Genomic DNA, 20,599 nt, shown 5'->3' on the forward strand with positions numbered 1-20,599 from the left:
CAGCAAAAACAAGGATTACATAGAATTTTAAATTTAGCAGAATATGTGAGAGAATATGAATGGAGATTACTTTGACATGTTTAGATTATGGATATGATTTTTATTTGTTACTTTTTCTTATCTATAGTTTCTTCTATGACAGGGTATCATTTGTGGGAAAAGAAAAACGTTTTAAAGAACACAAGAAAAAGAAAAATATATGCAACTTTCAGCTTAGAGTGTGTTAAATACTTACTTGTATCATTTTTACAATATTTCTTTCTTATTTTGCAACCAGTGAATCTTCTAGCCCCTGAAAGGGTCTGAGACTGACCCTATCCCAGGACACCTGACAGCCTGAGGGGGGCCAGTCCTGGAGCAGCCGCTGTCCCAGATGCTGAAGGAAACGGCCCCACGCCTGCCCCCTCCACCACCTCTCACTGTTGTGCTGTTGTGGACCCTCTTGACCCCCACTTCCTAGAACTTCTAGATGAACACGAAATCCTGGGTCATGCTCCCCTGAGGGGAAATTTTTTTTCGTCTCCTAGCTTCAGACTAGTGTCACATCAAAGCAGCTTGTAACTATGTAACATGTAATTATGGAGATTCTGAATTTACTGAATCTTCTAATGACAGTTTTCTTCAACAGCAGGTTCTCATAAGTCCGAAAACTTAAATGTAACTTTAAAACATGTTAAGTTTGAGAAAATGATGCAAAACAAAGGGAGGAAATGAACACTTATTGAGGATGCTTACCAGATATTGTCAGTCATTTGCACACTCTTGTTTATAAATCTTCACAACATGGCAATGAAGTGGCTACTGTTATGTAATAAAGACACTGAGGCTTAGAGAGTGATATGATTTTCCCCAAACCAAACAGCTAGTAAATGGCAGACTGGAATGGTGACTTTTGTAGGGATGGAATGGTGGGTCCAGGGACATCTGATCCTGACTACATCTAGCTATCTGCTCCACCTTCCCTAAGGAGTAGTCTTGTCCTCATGATCCAAGATGGAGCTCCAGCTTTCATAACTATACCTGCCCCCATTCCCCCTCCCCTCCCTCCTTCCCCCACTTCCCAGGTTCACAGCCACGCCCACCCTCCTGGATCCTCCCAAGCCCCAGGCGCCCCTGCTGGCTATCAATGCGACTGGAACAGAAATGACAAGCACAGTTTTATTCCTGGGAATCTGGAGGTGTCTAGGATCACGATGGATCCCAGGCAAGAAGGTGATGGGTCATTGCTGGCCTGCGCTCAGTGGCTCCACCCGCAGCCAAAGTCCACCCTCCGCGCGCAGGATCAGCTCTGGCTTCCTGCGAGGCTCCTCCTTGTCTGGCAGGACGCGGAACCGCAGTAGCGTGAGCGCTAGGACCACCTTCATCTCAGTCATGGCGAATGTCTGCCCAATACAGTTCCTGTGGGCGGGAGTGGGGGCTTTGACTGCACCTGGAACCCTCACCCGGACCCCAAAGCGCCTGGTATCTGGCCCACAACCCCCATTTCCACCCATAGTATAAAGAAGCTAACCATGCCTGGAACCCTATGTGGGTTTGCATATCTCCAGACCCTAGTCCACTCTCCAGTGCTGAACTCAGACCAGTAGACAGGGGAGCGGGTCCCCTCAGCACACCATGAACCCTTCCTTGAGCCCACCACCATTCCCCAGACCCTTACCATAATGCCTGGGGGGAGGGGCGAGAAAGCGACCATCTTAAAGTTTTCCCCCTTCCTGGCCCCCACAGTTAACCTGGAATTTCACCCCCAGTCCCCTACCCCCACCTCTCCACCCCCATCTCAGATGGCCGCTGTCTTCACCTGGGCCCTGCAGAGAAGGGAACAAAAGCCACAGGCGACCTCCCTTTGATGTTTTCTGGGTCGAAGCGGAAGGGATCAAAGACCTGGGGGCAAGAAAAGACAGGGTTACTTGGCAGATGTTTGTATAGTAGGGGGAGGTGATGGCTGATTTGTCAGAAGTCAGAACCCTGCACCCTCCCCTGGGTCCCCTGAGGGGAGTGGACAAGGATAAGGGAGGTGGGGGGTGGGGGAGGTATCACCTCAGGGTCTGGCCACACAGTTGGGTTGTGGTGGGTCCCAAAAATACTGATGAGGCAGATAACACCTGTGGAAGAGGAAGGGCCGTCAGGTCTAGGCCCCACCTGCCTGACTGGCCCCTCTTTCTCACCAGGAACCTCCTCTCCTAGTCATTGTGGGCACCTTTGGGGATGACCCGGCCGTCTGGAAGTACAGTGTCCTGGGTACAGCGGCGGGAGATGACCGTGACAGGGGGGTGCAACCGCAGACTCTCCTTGATGCACATGGTCAGGAAGGGCAACTGGGCCAGGTCGTCCCTAGGAAACCCCATGACAGTTATCCAGGGAGCAAAAATAGAGACACACAACCAGCCCTCCTTGTGCCTCATAAGACCCTCTCTATCTATAACAAAACTGGATTGTTGGTTTAAATATCTCCAAACACATTAGGTTGTGTACATTATTTATGTACAGCTTTTTCTTTGTCCATCATACATCAAAAAAATGGTTCTTAAAAATAAAGAAAAAAAAGCAATGTCATAGAAATACCAGAAAAAGTTTAGTGAGATATTTTGCAAAACGTTGAAGAGCCAATCAGAAACACATTTACAAATTTGTATAAAAACAAAATATTATTTATGGCAAGACAGCAAAGTCAAAAGGCAAATGAGTAAAAGATCAAATTCAATGTTTACTCTTATCTATTACAGCACTAGAGACACTAGCTAATGCAATTAGATGGGATAAAGGAGCATAATGCCATTTGAAATGGGGGTGAATATGTCATTTTTGGCAGACAGTGATTTTATACTTAGTAAACAAGAGAATTCACTGGAAAACTTTTATAGACATTGAAGATTCAGTAAGGAGACTGAATTCTTTTTCTTTAATCTCCTTCATTTTGGGTGGTGATTTAAATTCCTTTGTAAAAAGTTTTTATTGGAGTATAGTTGGTTTACAACATTTTATTTATTTCTACTGTACAGGAAAGTGAATGTATCCCCTCATTTTTTATTTCCTTCCCATTCTGTCACCACAGAGCACTGAATAGTTTCCTTATGCTATACAGTAGGTTCTTATTAGTTATCTATTTTATACATAGTATCGATACTATATGATAAATTCTTAACATAGACTTAAGGGATTAGATCTGATAGAGTGCCTGAAGAACTATGGACAGAGGTTTGTGACATTGTATAGGAGGCAGTGATCAAGACCATCCCCAAGAAAAAAAATGCAAAAAGGCAAAATGGTTGTCTGAGGAAGCCTTACAAATAGCTGAGAAAAGAAGAGAAGCTAAAGGCAAAGGAGAAAAGGAAAGATATAAGCATCTGAATGCAGAGTTCCAAAGAATAGCACAGAAAGACAAGAAAGCCTTTCTCAGTGATCAGTGCAAAGAAATAGAGGAAAACAATAGAATGGGAAAGACTAATAGTTATTTTTTATGTATTCTTCCATGGGTACTGTTTTGCATTAAAAATTATATAGTAGCATACTATAAACTATACACATTGCTCTGTACCTTTTTCATGTAACTGCATATCAATCTCTTCTTGTACATCTCTTGGGACCTGTGTCAAAAATAGGGCATTTCCTACTCTGGATCTATAAAATAATTGCCCATTATTTTCTCTAGAGTCCTTGCTGCTGCTGCTGCTGCTGCTAAGTCGCTTCAGTCGTGTCCGACTCTGTGCGACCCCATAGACGGCAGCCCACCAGGCTCCCCCATCCCTGGGATTCTCCAGGCAAGAACACTGGAGTGGGTTGCCAATTCCTTCTCCAATGCATGAAAGTGAAAAGTGAAAGCAAAGCCGCTCATTCAGCGACCCCAGGGACTGCAACCTACCAGGCTCCTCCATCCACCTTGAGACTCCTTAATTATATATTTAAAATCTTTGATTCATGTAGATGTTATTTTCGTATAAGACATAAGAGCAGGTTGAATTCACTTTTTCCATGGAGCTCCCTACATGTTCCAGATTTTTATCAAATAATCTTTATATTTCCTATTGGTGTGAGACTCCAGGTTTAGCTGAGTGCTATGTTCACTGGGCAAGAAATTTACATCCATAAATTATTAATTTTTAAAATTTGAAATACGGAATAGATTATGTAAGAAAAGATGATGATATAAAATATATGCATTAGAATTAGCAAGACATGTGAATGTCAGTATTCCAAATGAACTTAAAGTTCTCAGTCCAACTAGAGTATATGATTCACTATAGCAACAAGAGTACTTAAGGATTAATTTAGCAAATGTTGCATAAGATCTTTATACTAAAGTTTTAGACTATTAAAATGCTAATGGATATGCCTTTTATTTTATTTTTTTTGGCTACGCCTTTTAAAAGGCTAATGTGAATATGCAAAAATGGATATTCATTCCACACTCTAGGATAGTGTATGTTAATATTATGATGTAATCTCTTTTCCACAAGCAAATCATACATTCAATTAAACCTACTCCCTCACTCTCTTCCCTCTCCCTGTCTCTCTCTCCTTTTCCCCACATTATTTAATTTTTACCTGACTGTCTTCTTGACTTAACTGCACTTCAAATGCACCCAAATGTCTACTCATCATCTTTCAGGGTTTCATCTGGGGCACTCTTGTCCATTCTCAACTTTTCCTCTCTTGCTCCACATCCCAGCCTTGCCTGTGTACACTGGAAGTGTTCTGACCTGATACTATTCCTCCACCAGAATGGGAGTTCCTGAAAGATAAAGACTGGTTCTGGTCCTTCCTGAGTCTCCAGGATACAGAATGGGGCTGAGATGAATTGGAGATGGCATAGAACTGGGGATAGGATGGCAGTTTGGCAGTGTTTCCTAAATGGGGACTGGATGGATGAAGATCCAGGTGTTTCTGGACAGGAGTTGAATGGGTTTAGTCCCTAAAAGTTCCCTGTGAATCCTGGACTACACAACATGAGGAATTATGGGGCAGGAGATGAGCAAACACTCAGGGAATGAAGGTTTTTGAAGATATGTTATTTTGAGAGAAAAATAAGAGAGTGGAGGGGAACTTCACTTTCTGAATATGTGCTAAGTTGTATCACTTGCTGTTAATTATCTCAGAAATCCAGGACTGTGTCCAAAAAGCCAACAAACTTTGCCATACTATCCATACTGAGTACTAGATCCTGCCAAGTCTCTGATTGTATTCCTACTAAGCAACAATGACAGAACCAACTAACCCTCTCTTCTCTACAGAGCCAATGAGAGGGGCTCAGAAATAGACCAGGAGACTTGGACTTACCATTCAATGTTTTTAGGTTCACGATCCTTCAGGAGCTCCTGCACCTCCTGCCGGCAGCGCTCCTGGTATTCTGGGTGCTTGGCAAGGTTGTACAGAATCCAGGAGAGACCACTGGCTGTGGTATCATGGCCTGAGGGGCAGCCAGACAGGCTTGGGTCTCTGGGTTACTTCAGCACCAGAGCACGGACAGCTCCCTCACATTAAGGCCCATGGAGAGGATGGGGAGGGATAGGGTGGCCCAGGGTTCATTCAGCAAGGTCTTTCCCCTTCTGTAGTCACATACTGGGACTCTCACCTTCAAACATGAAGGTGTCAGCTTCAGCTCTGATATCTTCATCTGACAATCCCTTCCCATCTTCATCCTGGAGAGAAAGCAAGATCCCTAGAATCACACCAGCTCTGAAGGCACCTGAGTCTAACCTGAGACAATCTTTGAACATCTCCATCATCCATATAGAAACCCAAGGCCATCCTGAATTCCTGGACACTATCACTAGAGGGTCCACCACACAGACTTCCTCTTGACCACTTTGCCTCTTAAATTGTCCCTGGTGAATGGAATCAAAGATCCATAAATGTTTTCATGTTTCTACATGATGCAACCTGGGTTAAAGGATGACTGAATGGAAACTTAACTTATAAACTAGAGATTGAGAATTGCCCCAGTGCCATTTGCTCACTTTGTATAATTGTATTGGGTTGGCCAAAAAGTTTGTTTGGGTTTTTGGCAACCCAGTAAATTCAGAGATTCCTTTTCTCTCCTGAAGATAAGAAATGGGTTATAAACCTGTGGATCTATAGACTTCAATTTCTTTCCAGTGAGGATTTGTTTAAACTCCAGAGCAATGTCTGTCTTTTCTACTCTTGTCTCATATTGTTTCATCTCTTCTCCACTCCTCTTCCCTCCTTCCCTCCTCACTGCTCCCTTCTTCTTTTCTTTCTCTCTTTCTCTCTCCCTGACCACCCCTGAAGGGGAGAAGGGAGCATATATCTTGCATTAGTTCTACAGTTCAGAAAGTCAGTGGCAGTATGATGGTTAAGACTCCACACTTTCACTGCAGGGAACACAGGTTCCATCCCTGGTTGGGGAACTAAGATCCAGCATGCCAAATGGGGTGGTCAAAAAAAAAAAAGAGTTCTAGAATTCAAAACTTGGCAGTACTTCCCCTCCATGAAAGCATGGCTGCATGTAAAGATAGAAGCGTCATGGTGCCCTCAAAGGAATTTGGGGATGGGAAACCAGGGCTACAATTCTACTCTGACTACTGTTACTGCTATAAATAATACATAGGTTGCACTTATCTAGGGTTCTGTGTATATACATACAAGTATTTATACATATGCAAGTATACAGACATGTGGGGCTTCCCAGGTGGCTCAGTGGTAAAGAATCTGCTTGCCAATGCAGGAGATACAAGGAAATGTGGGTGTGATCCCTGGGTCGGGAAAGTACCCTAGAGGAAGAAATGGCAAGCCAATCTAGCATTCTTGCCTGTAAAATCCCATGGACAGAGCAATCCATGAGGTTGCAAAGAGTCAGACGTGACTGAGCTCACACACATGTATATGCACATATCCTGTCTTATTAACTTGAAAATAGAGTGAAATCTTAGGCCCCTCACAATTTCAGACTTAGCAGCCCTCCTGCAGGCAGTATTCCATATTGATCATCTTTAAAACTTATCCTAACCCACCCCTCCCTTCCATGAGCATCTCACATGGCTCCCCAGTGCCCTCTGCATCCAGTCCAAGCTCTTTGATCAAATCAAGTTCCCAAGGTCTATTTTACTCCTTGAATAAGAAACCAGAGGAGCCCACCTTGGTCAACAGGAGTACGTCAATGAAGTCCAAAGTCTTGGTCTTCGCTTTGGCCTTGAGGAAGTCCTCAATACCTTCATTGGGGAGGGTGCGGTGCCGCTCCTGGATGACGGCATCTGTGAAGTCGTGCACCAGGCGGCAGGCCCTGCGGAAGCGCCGCCCATCTGGGGTGAGATAGTACAGGAAATCCATGTGCAAAAAGATCTCCTGATGTCGTTTTGCAACAAGGGCACTGAGCTCCAAGATGGCAGCGATATATTCACTGGGCTTCCTGCAGAATGAGAGCATGAAGGGATGGAACAACTTAAAACACCTGAAGCCCGGAAGTCGAAGGCTACCTACCTTCAGGAAACTGAGGCTCCAAGAACAGGTGGGCCCATAGCTTCCAGTATGGTGATGATCCAGGAGAGTGATGCTCCAGACTCTTTTCAACCCACTTCCCATCTCTGTGAGCTGCCTTCATACCCCAGGCAGCCAGAGCTCAGCTTCTCCTCTCTCTCTTACCCAGTATCTGCCCTTTTTCTCCAAAACTGTCCACTCAGCTCAGATCTTCTGCTAGTGGGTCAATTGGAGAAGGAAATGGCAACCCACTCCAGTACTCTTGCCTGGAAAATCCCATGGACAGAGGAGTCCATGGGGTCACAGAGAGTCGGACATGACTGAATGACTTCACTTTCACTTTCTCACTTCCCTATTCTCCTTAGATCCATTGTCAACACCATCCAGGTCTATATTATAGTCAGTCTTCTCTTGAGTCAGGTGTCAGAGCTCAGATTTGACCATGACTCTCATCTTCTGAAACACTTTTCATAGCTTCCTGGAAACCTCAGGATAAAGTTCATATCCTCTTTGTCTGGCTTCAAATGCCCTTAAGATATAACCTGCCCACTCCTCCAAACTCATTTCCAAAGTGTCTCGTCACTATTGCACACACTTTGTTCATTATAACCACCTGGCCTTTATCAAACAGTTCTACCTACTTGCAGGAATAGCTCCTTCTCTTCCCCTTCCCCGTCCTTCAACATCCAGCTCTGAGCCACCTCCTCCAGGAAGACTCTTCTGATTACCCTGGTAGTCCTCCCTCTTTCATCTACTCTCGTGGGTCTATGTTCCCAGGTCCTGGGCTGAGACTCACTCCTGGCAATTGCTGTCGTAACTGAAGACGCATTTCTGCAGACTGTCCAGGGTCATGAGGCTGATGTGTTCAAACATGTCCAGATGGGTGTGGCCCTCTTTGATCAGGCGCTGCCACTTGGCCTGAACAGAGAAGAAGACACAGCTGAGGCTGAGAACTGCCTCCCTGGTGCCCCTCCTTAATCCCAAACACCAAGATGCACTCCCCCAGACTCTGTCTCCTGGTCCCAGGCACCCAGCCCCAGGGAAGACTGGGCTTGTGTTACTATTAGTATATGAAGTCTCCATGGCTGAGAGCCAGGAGATCTGGGTTTGTGAATCCTGGCTATATGCTAGATACTTATATATCATTGGTAAACTCTCAATAAAGTTAAGTGCTAACAATTGTTATTCAGTGTCTGCAGCCATGAAATTAAAAGACACTTACTCCTTGAAAGAAAAGCTATGGCAAACCTAGACAGTGTATTAAAAAGCAGAGACATCACCTTGCCTACAAAGGTGCTTATAGTCAAAGCTATAGCTTTTCCAGTAGTCATGTATGGCTGTGAGAGCTGGACCATAAAGAAGGCTGAGCACTGAAGAATTGATGCTTCAAATTTTGGTGCTGGAGAAGACTCTTGAGAATCACTTGGACAGCAAAGAGATCAAACCAATCAATCCTAAAGGAAATCAACTCTGAATGTTCATTGGAAGGACTGATGCTGAAGCTTAAGCTCCAATACTTGGACCACCTGATGTGAAGAGCGGACTCATTGGAAAAGTCCCAGATGCTTGGAGAGATTGAGGGCATGAGGAGGAGGGGATGACAGAGAATGAGATGGTTAGATGGCGTCACTGACTCAATGGACATGAGTTTGAGAAAACTCTGGGAGCTAGCAAAGGACAGGGAAGCCTGGCGTGCTGTAGTCCACGGGGTTGCAAAAAGTCAGACAGGACTTAGTGACTGACCAACCAACAACAACAAATGTTAGGTTTTATCATCTTCATTGTTATAAATCGATTAGGAAGATGTTCCCTATGTTAGAAGAGTTAATCTTTCATAGGCCCAGAATATCCATGTACTTTTTTGCTGGGTAGGCCAAAAAATTGGAAGGCCCTGATGTTCTTTACCTGGCCCATTTCTCAGAGTTGTGTTTGTAGCAGACAGGCTTGAGAAGTGAGGTAGTGACTCCTCCTGGACAAATATCAGGATTGTTTCTATTGGCTATAAAAGTCGTAGAGTCCCTAAACCTAGTACTCCCTCCCCTGTGATAAAGCATGCTACATGAGCAGACATCCATAGAAGCCCACCTATGTCACTTGCATGAGATTTGGCGGCTTGGATGAAGAAAGCAAACCCATAAGAAGCACGTGTTGTTTGCTGGGCTAACCTTTGCCTGTGACCCAGGAGTCTCACATATTCTGGCAGAATCCAGGAAACAGTAACAAGCTCCCTTGTCAGCTCGCAAGCATGGAGAAATTACAGGCACTTCACAAAAGCCTGACCTCTAATTCTTCACTTCCCTATGTATGTATCCAAACTTTTTGCAATGTAATTTTTCAATAACTCTACCTGGAGGTGGAGCCTGTTTCAGCATCCTTTGATCCTGAGCTGGCCTTGGACTTGCTTTGGCCAACAGACTGTGGTGAAAATGATGAGATGACCAACCCAAACCTAGACCCCAAGGCACATTGCAGCTTCCTCTCAGTCTTCTCAAACCCTGCCTCTGCCATTTGAACCAGCCTGAGATGCCCTTTGAAGGCAGAGAATCACATGAAAGCAAGTCTATTTACCCTACCTGAGGTCATGCTAGATCAGCTTACAGCCAACCAAGCTTCAAACCTGTGAGAGGACTGACCCAGACCAGCAATGCTTCCTATCTCTTTGGTCAGGCCACCCAAGACAGCTATCCTCTTGTTCTCTGTACATCCCAGGCTTGACCAGTTCCTGCTTCACCTACACACTATTCACATGACAGACCTTTCCTCTTAATCATGGAGCCTAATGAGTAAATTCTACATACTTGTCTTCACCCCCAGATAGTGATTGCTCTCATCTTTACATCAAAGTATTTCCATCACAATAGCTTATTAAAGCAGTAGTAAGGGGGCGGGCTCCTCTACTAGTTTTCTTGGTAACTTGTGAAACAACCTGACATCAGTTCCCCCACAGCTGGTTACCTCCCACTCCCCACCCTGGTAGGGAAGACTTCTGCCATGCCCTTCCTGCTGTCTGCTGCACATGGTGGGGTATCACTCCAGGACCTTGCTTCAAACATGCAAGATCCCCGTATCCATTAAAGCACTGATGTCTCTGTCTTACTCCAGCTCCTGCTTCAGTTCTGTGGCTTGCAGGCCTGCAGGGTGCAGAGCAGCACCATCAGACCCACAGCTGATCACAGACACATGAGTGACCCCGTCTCCATCTAGAAGAACCAAACAACTGACTCATAGGTTTGCTGTCAGTGCACCTGTGTGCTCAGTCATGTCCAACTCTCTGTGACCCCAGGCTCCTCCATCTAAGGGATTATCCCCCAAAGAATATGGGAGTGGGGTGCCCTTTCCTCCTCCTGGGGATCTTCCTAGGGATCAACCCTGTGTCTCCTGTGGCTAATGCACTAGCAGGAGGCTTCTTTACTGCTGAGCCATCTGGGCTGACCTTTGTTGTCAACACTAAAATCCTTCTTGTTTTCAAGTGATTTATTACTTAGAAATAACTAGCCCAATGTTCATTATTATTATCAAGCATGCCTCAAGATTCCAAGGCTTCTGTCAAAGTAGAATAGAAACTAATGCCTTCTGAGCACCTACTATGTGCCAGGGACCTGGTTCCAATATGTTATCTCTACTGACTGTGAGCAGGGATCACATTATACTAATTTTATAGCCAAAGCAACTGAGGCTCAGAAAGGAAGAACAATGGACTCAAAGTCACTTACAACAGCCAGAATTATAGACAAGATGCCTATGAGTCTCCGTGTCCCCCAGACTCCAGCTGGGACCCTGGGTTCAAGTGACTCACGTGCATGATGTCTGTGCTCTTGGTGAAAATCTTCATATAGGGCTTCAGGATGTTGAAGTGGAAGGCGGGCGTCAGCAGGCGACGGTGTCTGCTCCACTTGTCACCAGCACTCAGGAGGAGCCCATCCCCTAGCAGAGACAGGCACGGGGAGTGGGAAAAAGGCAGAACTTTCCCCTGGGTCCCCAAGGTCATCTCCAACCCTCTTTGCAAATAGTTACTCACCCAGCCAGGGCTTTAGAACTTCATAGAAGATCACGTCCTTTGGTGCGACGGCAGCTGACATGAATGAGAACCATTAGGGTCCTCTCCCCAAGGAGAGGGGGAGGGAAGGGGCTTTTGTTGGGCAGTGGAGGATCCCAACCCAGAATCTGCGTTCCCCCTCCAAGCCAGCCATAGCAGAATGGGGCCAAGAGCACAGGAAATGTGGAAGGGGTGTGAGGGGAGGGGGAAGCCAGACAGGCTACAGCATGGAATAGAGCAAAGGCAGAGCCCACAGACACAACTCTATGTGCTTAGATACATCCCAACACGACGCAACGTGCCCAGCATTCCTTGACATGGCATCTTCTGAACACCCAAGCATAACCCAGCACTCTACAAAACATCATTATGGGGACCAAGGACCCCACACTTGCCCCAGCAGTGACCCCTCCTGAGACGTCTGACATGGCTCCATGTGTTAACATGCCTGGACACAGCCCCAAAGTGTGTGACACATCCTGACAGGACACAGCACTCTGCCGTGGACCTGAGGACCATCTGACCTGACCTGAGTGTGGCCTGAATACACTGATGATACAGACCTGAACCAGGCAAGACCCAGACCCACCCTAAGACCTGCATCAGGCAAGACTCACAGAAGGTCTCAGGCATTCCTCAGAGTGGGTTTGAGCCCCCGACTGCAGATAAATCCGAAATGTGCCCCAGGAGGGACCAGCGGGAGAACCAGACGGTCTCTAATGGCATCACAGACAAGAACCAGAGAGACTCCAAGATGCCTCAAATGTCTTTGGCCACAGCTGAGCCCCAGAGGTGACTGAGACCATCTCTGAGCTCAGTTATAAAATACAGCAGGTGTCACCAGGTATAATACATATCAGCTGTAACCAGAATCAAGGTAGAAACATGAATGTGACCAGATGTGGCCATTCAGCAGATATTGCACAGACATGCCTGGAGGTCAGGCAGGTGGCATTCTGCAGTGGGAGACAGTGGCATCTTTGCCATGCCCGCCGCCTGCATCCTGGTCACTTGAACACCAGAGGCAACACAGAAAGTATGACAGGTTACAAGCTGTGGCCAAGGATCTACCTGGAGCAAAGAGCACAGGCTTGATGAGGGTGGAGTGGAAGGTGCAGATGATCATGTGCCAGGGCCCCACCCACCAGCAGCACTGGTGGTGCTGGCCAGGCCCTGTATGTACAGGAGACCTTCCTCCCAGCTCTGAATCTGGAGAGGAACAAATAGGACCCAATTCACACTCTTCTAGGATGCCAGAGGGGAGCACCTGTAGGAAAGTGATCCCGACTTGAGCCTATGCATTACCTTCAACAGCAACTCCTTAGTCCTCAGCCTCCTGCAGTCTCCTTCCCCTTATCCTCCATATATGACCGTTGGGGCCCCTTGGGTGGGGGGAAAGAAATGGCCTTGCCCCATTTGGATTCCAAACACGATGTGCCCCTGATTTCTCTTCCATTTCCTTATTCCAGATAAGAACTGATGCTCTGAGTGATGGAGTCACTTACCCACATTCTTACAGATAATAAATCTGAGACACTAGTCTAGGACTGTTTAATCCAGGGCCTGCATTCTTAGCTCCAAAATAGTAGCTCAGAGGACACTGTGCCCCCAAGACATGGAATTCAGAGTTTCAGGGATGCAGGAATTGGTCCTATGACCCAGGCAAAAGAAATGAAAGGGAACACTGTATCTTTTCCTGGAAGTGTTGTGAATGAGCTCACTGTTCCATGAAGGTTGAACCCAGAAGATGAAACTTCTGGGTTTCATCTTTACCAGAATGAAAGTGATGCTGTCACGGATGAACACGGAACTAAATGATGGAGAAAGATTTCTTTGTCTTCAGATTATCTATCTCTGATGGACTGTTTAAGACCTGGGTCCACCTGGACTTGAAGACACCCACCTGGGATTTTACAACCAGTTGATTTTCTTTCTCTTGATAGATCATGTAGGGTTGCATTTCCACCATTAACAGCTAAAGGAGGTGTTGGCAGGCAGAGAGAGGATGGGCCCTTCCTGGGCTCACCCAGCATGCTGGTGTCTGAACCCAGGTCTCTGTCACACGCTGCTTGCTGCCCTGCTTGCCTGATCTGTCTGTGGATGGGAGGGGCAGAGGGCAAGGGAAGGGGGCAAGGGTGGGGTGAAGTCTCCTCAGGAAGATTTCTGGGGACTGGAGAAGGAGGACACCGAACTAGAAGTGTGCAAGCCCTAGGATAGGCTCAAAGAAACCGACGCACCAGAGAGGTAAATAGCCATGGAAATAGCAACCCAGATCTTCCACCAGCCACAGGCCTTCATTGCTCTCAGTCTGGGGATGGGTGGGAGTGAGGACATGCCTGGCAGGGGGCCTGGAATGTTATGGATGCCCACTGCATAATTCTATCCTCCGCTTTAAAAATTGTTGCTCATTGTTCCAGATCCAGTTTCTGCAACTCCTCCTCCAGGAAGCCTTCCAGCATCCCCCAGCAGAGAACCTTGCTTCTTCTCTGCATTTGCGCAGCTCATCTCCCTCTGGCCAATTCCTGACCACACCAGGTCACAGATCTCTCTGCCCTAATCTGAGTCTTTACGTTTGGGGGTGTCTTTCACCCAGGACACCAGGGTGGGGTGTAAACGGCGATGGGAGAAGGGAGGAAGGAGGAGGCTGTGAGATGGGGATGATGGATACATGAAGGAAAGAGGAAGATGGCAGAGAGAGGAGGGGAGGGGGTTGGGGTCCTGTATGGGCCACATGGAAGCTTGGCAGGGAGGGGCTGGAAGCCCAGAGGGGTGTCATGGCACCCACCACCACAAGCTCTGCCTGGGTACCTGAAGCATTGGCGACGATCCGGATCAAGTCAGGATGGCAGAAAACGATGATGGGGGTGATGGGACCCATCCAGACCCTAAATCCCTGGGAGTATTTGGCCACCAGCTCAGTTAATTTGCTCATGCCCTGCTCCGTGGGGGGGACCTGTGATCAAGGTAAGGGCCATCACTCTGCAGAAGGAGAGTTCCACTGCAGTGGACAGAGTGTGGGATCCTGCACAGATGGAGGGAATCTCTGCTTCCTCCTTCCCTCTGGGGGAGGGAGGGACCTGGAGGCTCTCCAAGTCCCAAGGCTGTATCCCAGGGCACAGGGAGAAGCCAGGCTCTGTGCCAACAGGGAGGTGGACTTTGGTTTGAGAAGGCAAATTTTTCTGGTCCTGGGAGTTGTCCTAGCCCCAGGGGTAGACACAGGAGGAAATCCTTATGGGGAGGTTTGTGGATGTCAGGGTGGCCTCAGACTTCTCCCTGGGTTTTGGCCCCACATCCTTTTACTTCTGGGCCAGTCCACATGGCCTCTGCTTCCTTGCATAGGAAAGGATCTGCAGAGCTGGGACCTTCTAGCCCTGCCTGACCCCAGGGACAGACATGACCTCTGCCTATTAATCAGTGAGGAACTGTGACCTAGGAACTCCCTCGCTGGCCAGTCTCTGTGCAGAGTGCATCCTGTCTATTTCTATGGACAATGCTTTCAACTGTGCCACTTACAAATGAAGAAACGGATGCCACATCCCCTCAAAGGGGAAGAAGTGTGGATTTTCTCCTGGTAAAGCACCCTCTTCCTCATAATGCCCCGTTCAAACCTGACAAATACCCCAGGTGCTCTAGGCAGGTGACATAGATCATTTTCACTTTCGTGCATTGCTCCCCTCTCCCCAAAGTCCTAAGGTGAGGATTCAAAGCACTAGATGAGATTGGTCCATAGAGGGAGCGTGACTCAGCCGAGGTCACATCTCAAGAGGGGCTGGAGGAAGGAAGTGTAAAGAAGAATGGCCCCCACGGCCAAGTTCTTGTGGGGAATGCAGAACTACAGGCACTTTGTAACATTACTGCTGCCTCCAGGACCTGCTGAGACCATTTCAAGACCCAGAATCTCAGCAAATCTTCACAATGAGCCTTGGACATCCATACTATGAATTTTGCCTTAATGAACAGTAATTGTTATAAGTCCTTCTCCAAGTTTAGTTCTTGTCCCAGGCAGGAGAGGGAAGCTGCCTGGGAAATGGGTGGAGCTGGATACCCCTCCATTTGACCTTGACTGAGGGAGGTGATGGCATGTTCATCGCCAGAGTCATCAAATGTTTATTTTGAGTGCTTACTTTGTGCCAGCCTTGGACAGGGCACTGTAGTGTCTCCTCCCCAGAATGATCATCAAACTGGGATGTGTTAATAAGTAATTGGGTAATTAACTGTTTAATTAATTGTGACTAGGACCAAGTCAAAGGTCCAAGTCTGGGGCACAAGATAGGTGAGTGTGGAGGAGGGTCTAAGAAGGCTTCTGAAAGAGGAAGTGAGCAGCCAACTTTATCCAGATGGGGGGAGGGGCCTAATGGGACATCTTGGGGGAAGGGCAGGGTGTAGGATTAGAGGAAGGGGTCCTGGGAATGGGAGAGGTTGGGAGCTCTCCTCCTGTAGGTGGGAATGGGGAAGTGATAGCTATTTCCTGTGAGGAAGCTGTAACCCAGAGTGAAAAGACACAGGAATGGGGCCACATGCAGAGCAGACCCTGGACAGCATGCTTGTATAGGTCTTAAGGCCACCATGGAGACTGGAAGGGCCAGGGAACCAGGTTCTGTGCAGCCCGGCCTCAGAGATATAATAACGTGTGCAAGGCAGGCAACAGATGGACCCTAAAGCAGGCTAAGGCTGGAAGGACAGGATGTGGGGAAGGTCTTGATGGCAGAGCAGGGGAATGAGTGAGTGAGGGAAGAGGGGCTCCCTGGCCTCCCTGTCTTCTCTGCCGTCCTAGACCCCAGTCCAAACTTGAGCCCTATTCCTGACTCTTGGGAAATCCATCCACCCTGATCCCCCAGACCCATCCTACTGCCCACACTCACCAGGCCTAGGTGACCCAAGAACCAGTTGCGTTTTGGGGGCTGTGGGAAACACTGGAGGCGACGAGAGTTGTCATAGAAGGCGTAGGTCCAGGCCAGGATGCGGGCCAGGAGCCAGGAGGCCCCAGCCAACAGCAGCAGCAGCCACGGGGAGGCTGCCACTGGCCCGAGTCCCAGCCAGGACAGGCTCAGCTCCAGCATCCTGTGGGGCAGTCAGAGTGGAGGCTGAGTCCTGAGGATGAAGGAAGAGGCAGTAATGGTGAGCTGTGAGGCAGAGATGGATAGAGGGAGAGGAGCAAGGGAGTGAGGGGGAGGGATGGGGAGTGCTGGGGACCGGCAAGAAGGGCTCAGAGACAGGCAGACAGGCGCTGGGAGAGGGGAGGGAGAAACAGAAATTCAGAGGAAGAGGGAAATATAGAGACAGAAAGACACATACAAACAAGCACAAAGAATGTGTGCTAGTTACCCACTGGGATTCACTCATTTCCCAGGCCAGTTCTTTCCCTGGAGCCACCCTGCCTTGGGTAGCAGCCTTCCCCACCCTGGGCCAGGACACCCAGCCTTTTGACCCCCAGCCTGGCACCTTCTGTCAAGAGCGGCTTGTCTCACACAAGTTCCTCTCCTCTCCTCCTGGGATGGCTTTATTTGGCCCCTGAACCTATGGGAAGCTGCCAGGGGCCAGGCTGAGCCAGCCAATCCCTGGAGCCTGCTTACACCCTCCCTACCTGGCAGCTGCCCAAATAGAAGGCGGGGGAGGGGGAGCACAGTGCTATTAAAAGCAGCTTGTGAACCAGTTCACAATCACACATTGTTGACCCTGAGTCCTCAGGATTCAGTATGTCCCATGTGGGCACATTGGGGTATGGGCAAAGGTGATTCTTGGCTTTCCAGTTTACGACCAGCCCTGCCCTTCCAAGGTCAGGGTACAGCAGGTAAAAGTATGTATATTCAGGTGCGAGGTAAGTAGGACCTGGCCCCAGCCTTATCCCAAAACATGTCTGGGGCTCCGCTCCATGCAGGGCCAGGAGGGCTTGGTGCACCATCTCTCAGCACAGAATCAATAAGCTCAAAGACATGAAGTTTCTACCATCTGGGTCACACAGCCTGGAAAGGTATTCAAGCCCTTCCTCCAAACAGCCGAGGCCTTCTTTGAGACATGATTTCTGGGAGCAGGAGCAGAGAAACTAGCCCGGATGGGCATTGCCTGCATCAGACTCATGGGATAAAAAGCCTGCAGCTGGAAGAGGGCACTTGGAGGCTTGAGGGTAAGGCTGCAAGGGGCTCATAGAGAACAAGATCCACTCAGCAGAGGACAGAGTCGGGAGCTTCTGAGTGGGCAGCCTCACTCTGACTGTGGGCTGTGCTGACCTTCCCTGGGCTCAGTCTTCCCATTTGGCAAATGGGATGTTAGATGAGGGCCTGAGAGAGGAACCAAGGAGAGTCCCACAATAAGATGGGAAGATCAGGATCCCCCCAAAAGATGGAATGAGGGAGAAGGCCTGTCACCTAGTACTCACGCTTCTCTGTGCCAATATTCCATGTAAAGTAAACCTCTTCTGTGTGGAGAACTGTATGTAAAACTGTGTGCTGGTTACCTCAAAAAGCATGCATATGGTGTGTGAGGAACTCTATATAAATCACGCCTACTATGTGTCAGGTGCTTACATAAAATGCATCTTGCTGTTGTTCAGTTGTCAAGTTATGTCTGACTCTCTGCAACCGCATCAACTGCAACACGCCAGGCTTCCCTCTCCTTCACTCTCTCCCTGAGTTTGCTCAAACTAATGTCCACTGATTCAGTGATGCCATCCAACCATCTTATCCTCTGTTGCCCCCTTCTCCTCTTGCTCTCAATTTTCCCCAGTATCAGGGTCTTTTCCAGTGAATTAGCTTTTTATATCAGGTGGCCAAAGTATTGGAGCTTTAGCTTCAACATCAGTCCTTCCAATGAATATTCAGGGTTGATTTCCTTTAGGGCTGACTGATTTTATCTCCTCCCTATCTACTGTATGCCAAGTACTGCTCACAAATCTGGTTCACGCTGTGCCAGCTGTTGCAAATGGAGCATGCCTACTGTGTATTGGATGCTCTCCAGAAGGCAGCCTACTCAGTGCCTGGCGCTCTGTATAAAGCATCCCTGCTACGTGCCAAGTACTCTATGTTAAGAGCACCAATTGCGTGCTCGGTGCTTTATGTAAATATGCCTACTGTGTGTCAGGTTCTCTACATAAAGCGTGCCTACTGTAAGCTGGATACTCTAAACAAATCCTTTCTACTGTATCCCAGGTGTTCTACATAAAGCACGCCTGCTGAGTTGCCAGCATACTGCACAAAGAACATCTACGGTGTGCTGGGTATTCATGAAGCATGCCTACTGTGTGCCAGGTACTGTGCACAAAATGCTCTCTCTGTGAGTCAGGTGTTCTGTATAAAGTATACAGTATATAAAGCATACCTATTGTGCATCAGATGTTCTGCAACAAGATAATACTTCCTCCTTCCCTTGGTGCTCCTGGCCAACACATTGCGATCAGGCAGGAGACTCAAGGGATGGCAGGAGGGACGATACCTATTTAAAGCAAGAGTAGACTCAGGCTCAAAGAAGGCAAGCCTCAGCCTAAGCTGCTGAGCTGGAAGGAATCTATGTTTGCCTTATCCCCAAAACTAAGCCTTTCCCCTCTGACATGCTGCTCTACTCCCACATATAAGGGACAATGCTCGGTTAATCCAGGGACATTTATAATGATGGAACCTCAGGCAATATGGTGACCCCAGTGGGGCGATATCTTGAGGTCCTTGTATCACCACATGGTTGGATCATACAACCATATTCTGAATGCACCACCCAATGGATCTTCAATGTACATACCATCTCCTCCTGGCCCTGTCTTGATCCTGTCCAGATTTGCTCTGACGGGTGGTCTCAGGTGGACAGAAAACTTGAAAGATGGGGCTCCTAGAGGAGCTGCTGAGCAGGAGAGTATGGGAAAGACAGTCCTTAATTCCTCAATTAATGCCTTAATGCTTGTAGAACCAATGGCATGCAATAGTCCTTGTTTGTAGAGCTCATACTTTGTAAATGGCCCCTACTTAAACCAACTCTTATGTAGCTCATTTGAGGTCTCTGCCAGAACCCGATTATTACATTGACCAAAGGGATAGGACACCTCAGCAGACCAGTCATGTGCATGTCCGTGTTTTCATAGGAATGGAAAATGTTGAAAAATTATACCCGACACCGGGAATGGAAGGGAGGAATAGGAGGAACAATGATTCTGCTAAATGTCTACATTTAACCAATTGTTTCCTTTTCTTAGATAAAACCTGCAGAGCATTTTTCATTATGACTGGTAATCTATGTAATTACAAATCATATTTTTAAGAGGAAGAATTCATAGCTTTGTGCATAATACCATGCTGACTGCTTGCTTCGTGCTATGCCACCTAGGTGGCAGTAAGTGATACATAGGATCTGTAGAAACCAGAGAGAAATGAGATTGAGAACTAGGACTTCAGTTGCGAAATCAGGCCCCACGGAGTGAATCTGGTAAAGGTCTCTTTACCTCTCTGTGCCTCAATGTCTAACCCCAAAATTGAGGGTAATGACAAACAAAATCAAATGTGAAACTCAAATAAATTGAAATGAATTAAGTGCTAATAACAATACTCTCAGGCTCACAGTCATCACTAAGCCTGAATAATTGCCTTTATTTCACTTATTTTATGACAGAAGGAGGACAGAGACACCCGCCATGAGCCTTGGTCTCCACTGGCATGGACATCAGCTATCTTGAAGTTTATGAATGTACACTGTTCTTTACTCCCTTGAAAGGTACAAGCACTTGCTTGGGAACAGATGACTCATGGTCAATTGTCCCTTTCTAGCTGTGTGACCTTGGGGAAGTGACTTGCCTTCTCTGTGCCTCATATTTCTCCTCAGCAAAATGGGAATAATAATAGGCTGTTGTGTTTGCAGGAGTATGCTTATGTGTGTGTTTTAGTTTGCATTCTCTGGAAGTAGATCCTGATGAAAGGATTCAAGTGTAAATACTTTATTTTGAGGTGATGCTGAGGCAAGGCTTCTAATGCAAGTTGCTTCTTTGGGAAGTGATCCCAGGAAATGCCAGTAGGGCACTGTGGAAGAGAGACTGTGAAGGGAAGGCAGCAGGTAAAGGGTGCTTCAGCGAGAAAGCTCACACTGTGGGCACCTGAGTCTCAGTCCTTGGGAGACAGAAAACATGCACCCACCAGTCCTTATTCAGGGTTGCTTTTA

At 47.5% G+C, this 20,599-nt stretch overlaps 1 protein-coding gene across 4 annotated transcripts; it reads right to left on the reverse strand.

Moving 5' to 3' along the window:
- Positions 1–1,140: 1,140 nt before the first annotated feature.
- LOC122440652 (cytochrome P450 4F2) lies at positions 1,141–16,954 on the reverse strand. Of its 4 annotated transcripts, none has more exons than XM_043467164.1 (13): positions 16,910–16,954; positions 16,330–16,558; positions 14,276–14,420; positions 11,450–11,503; positions 11,228–11,355; positions 8,228–8,349; positions 7,093–7,363; positions 5,570–5,636; positions 5,275–5,404; positions 2,198–2,331; positions 2,038–2,102; positions 1,799–1,881; positions 1,141–1,398 (listed from the first exon to the last, which is right to left on the reverse strand). In XM_043467164.1, the coding sequence occupies exons 2-13, from the start codon at positions 16,525–16,527 to the stop codon at positions 1,221–1,223; spliced, it is 1,575 nt and encodes a 524-aa protein (XP_043323099.1). In that variant the 5' UTR covers positions 16,528–16,558; positions 16,910–16,954; the 3' UTR covers positions 1,141–1,220. The 4 variants fall into 4 exon arrangements, with proteins under 4 accessions (XP_043323099.1, XP_043323101.1, XP_043323100.1 ...); XM_043467166.1 differs by having other exon boundaries at positions 16,330–16,528; positions 16,910–16,925; XM_043467165.1 differs by having other exon boundaries at positions 16,793–16,917.
- Positions 16,955–20,599: the final 3,645 nt, after the last annotated feature.

This window comes from Cervus canadensis, chromosome 4 (assembly GCF_019320065.1).
Source record: "Cervus canadensis isolate Bull #8, Minnesota chromosome 4, ASM1932006v1, whole genome shotgun sequence".
NCBI lineage: Eukaryota > Metazoa > Chordata > Mammalia > Artiodactyla > Cervidae > Cervus > Cervus canadensis.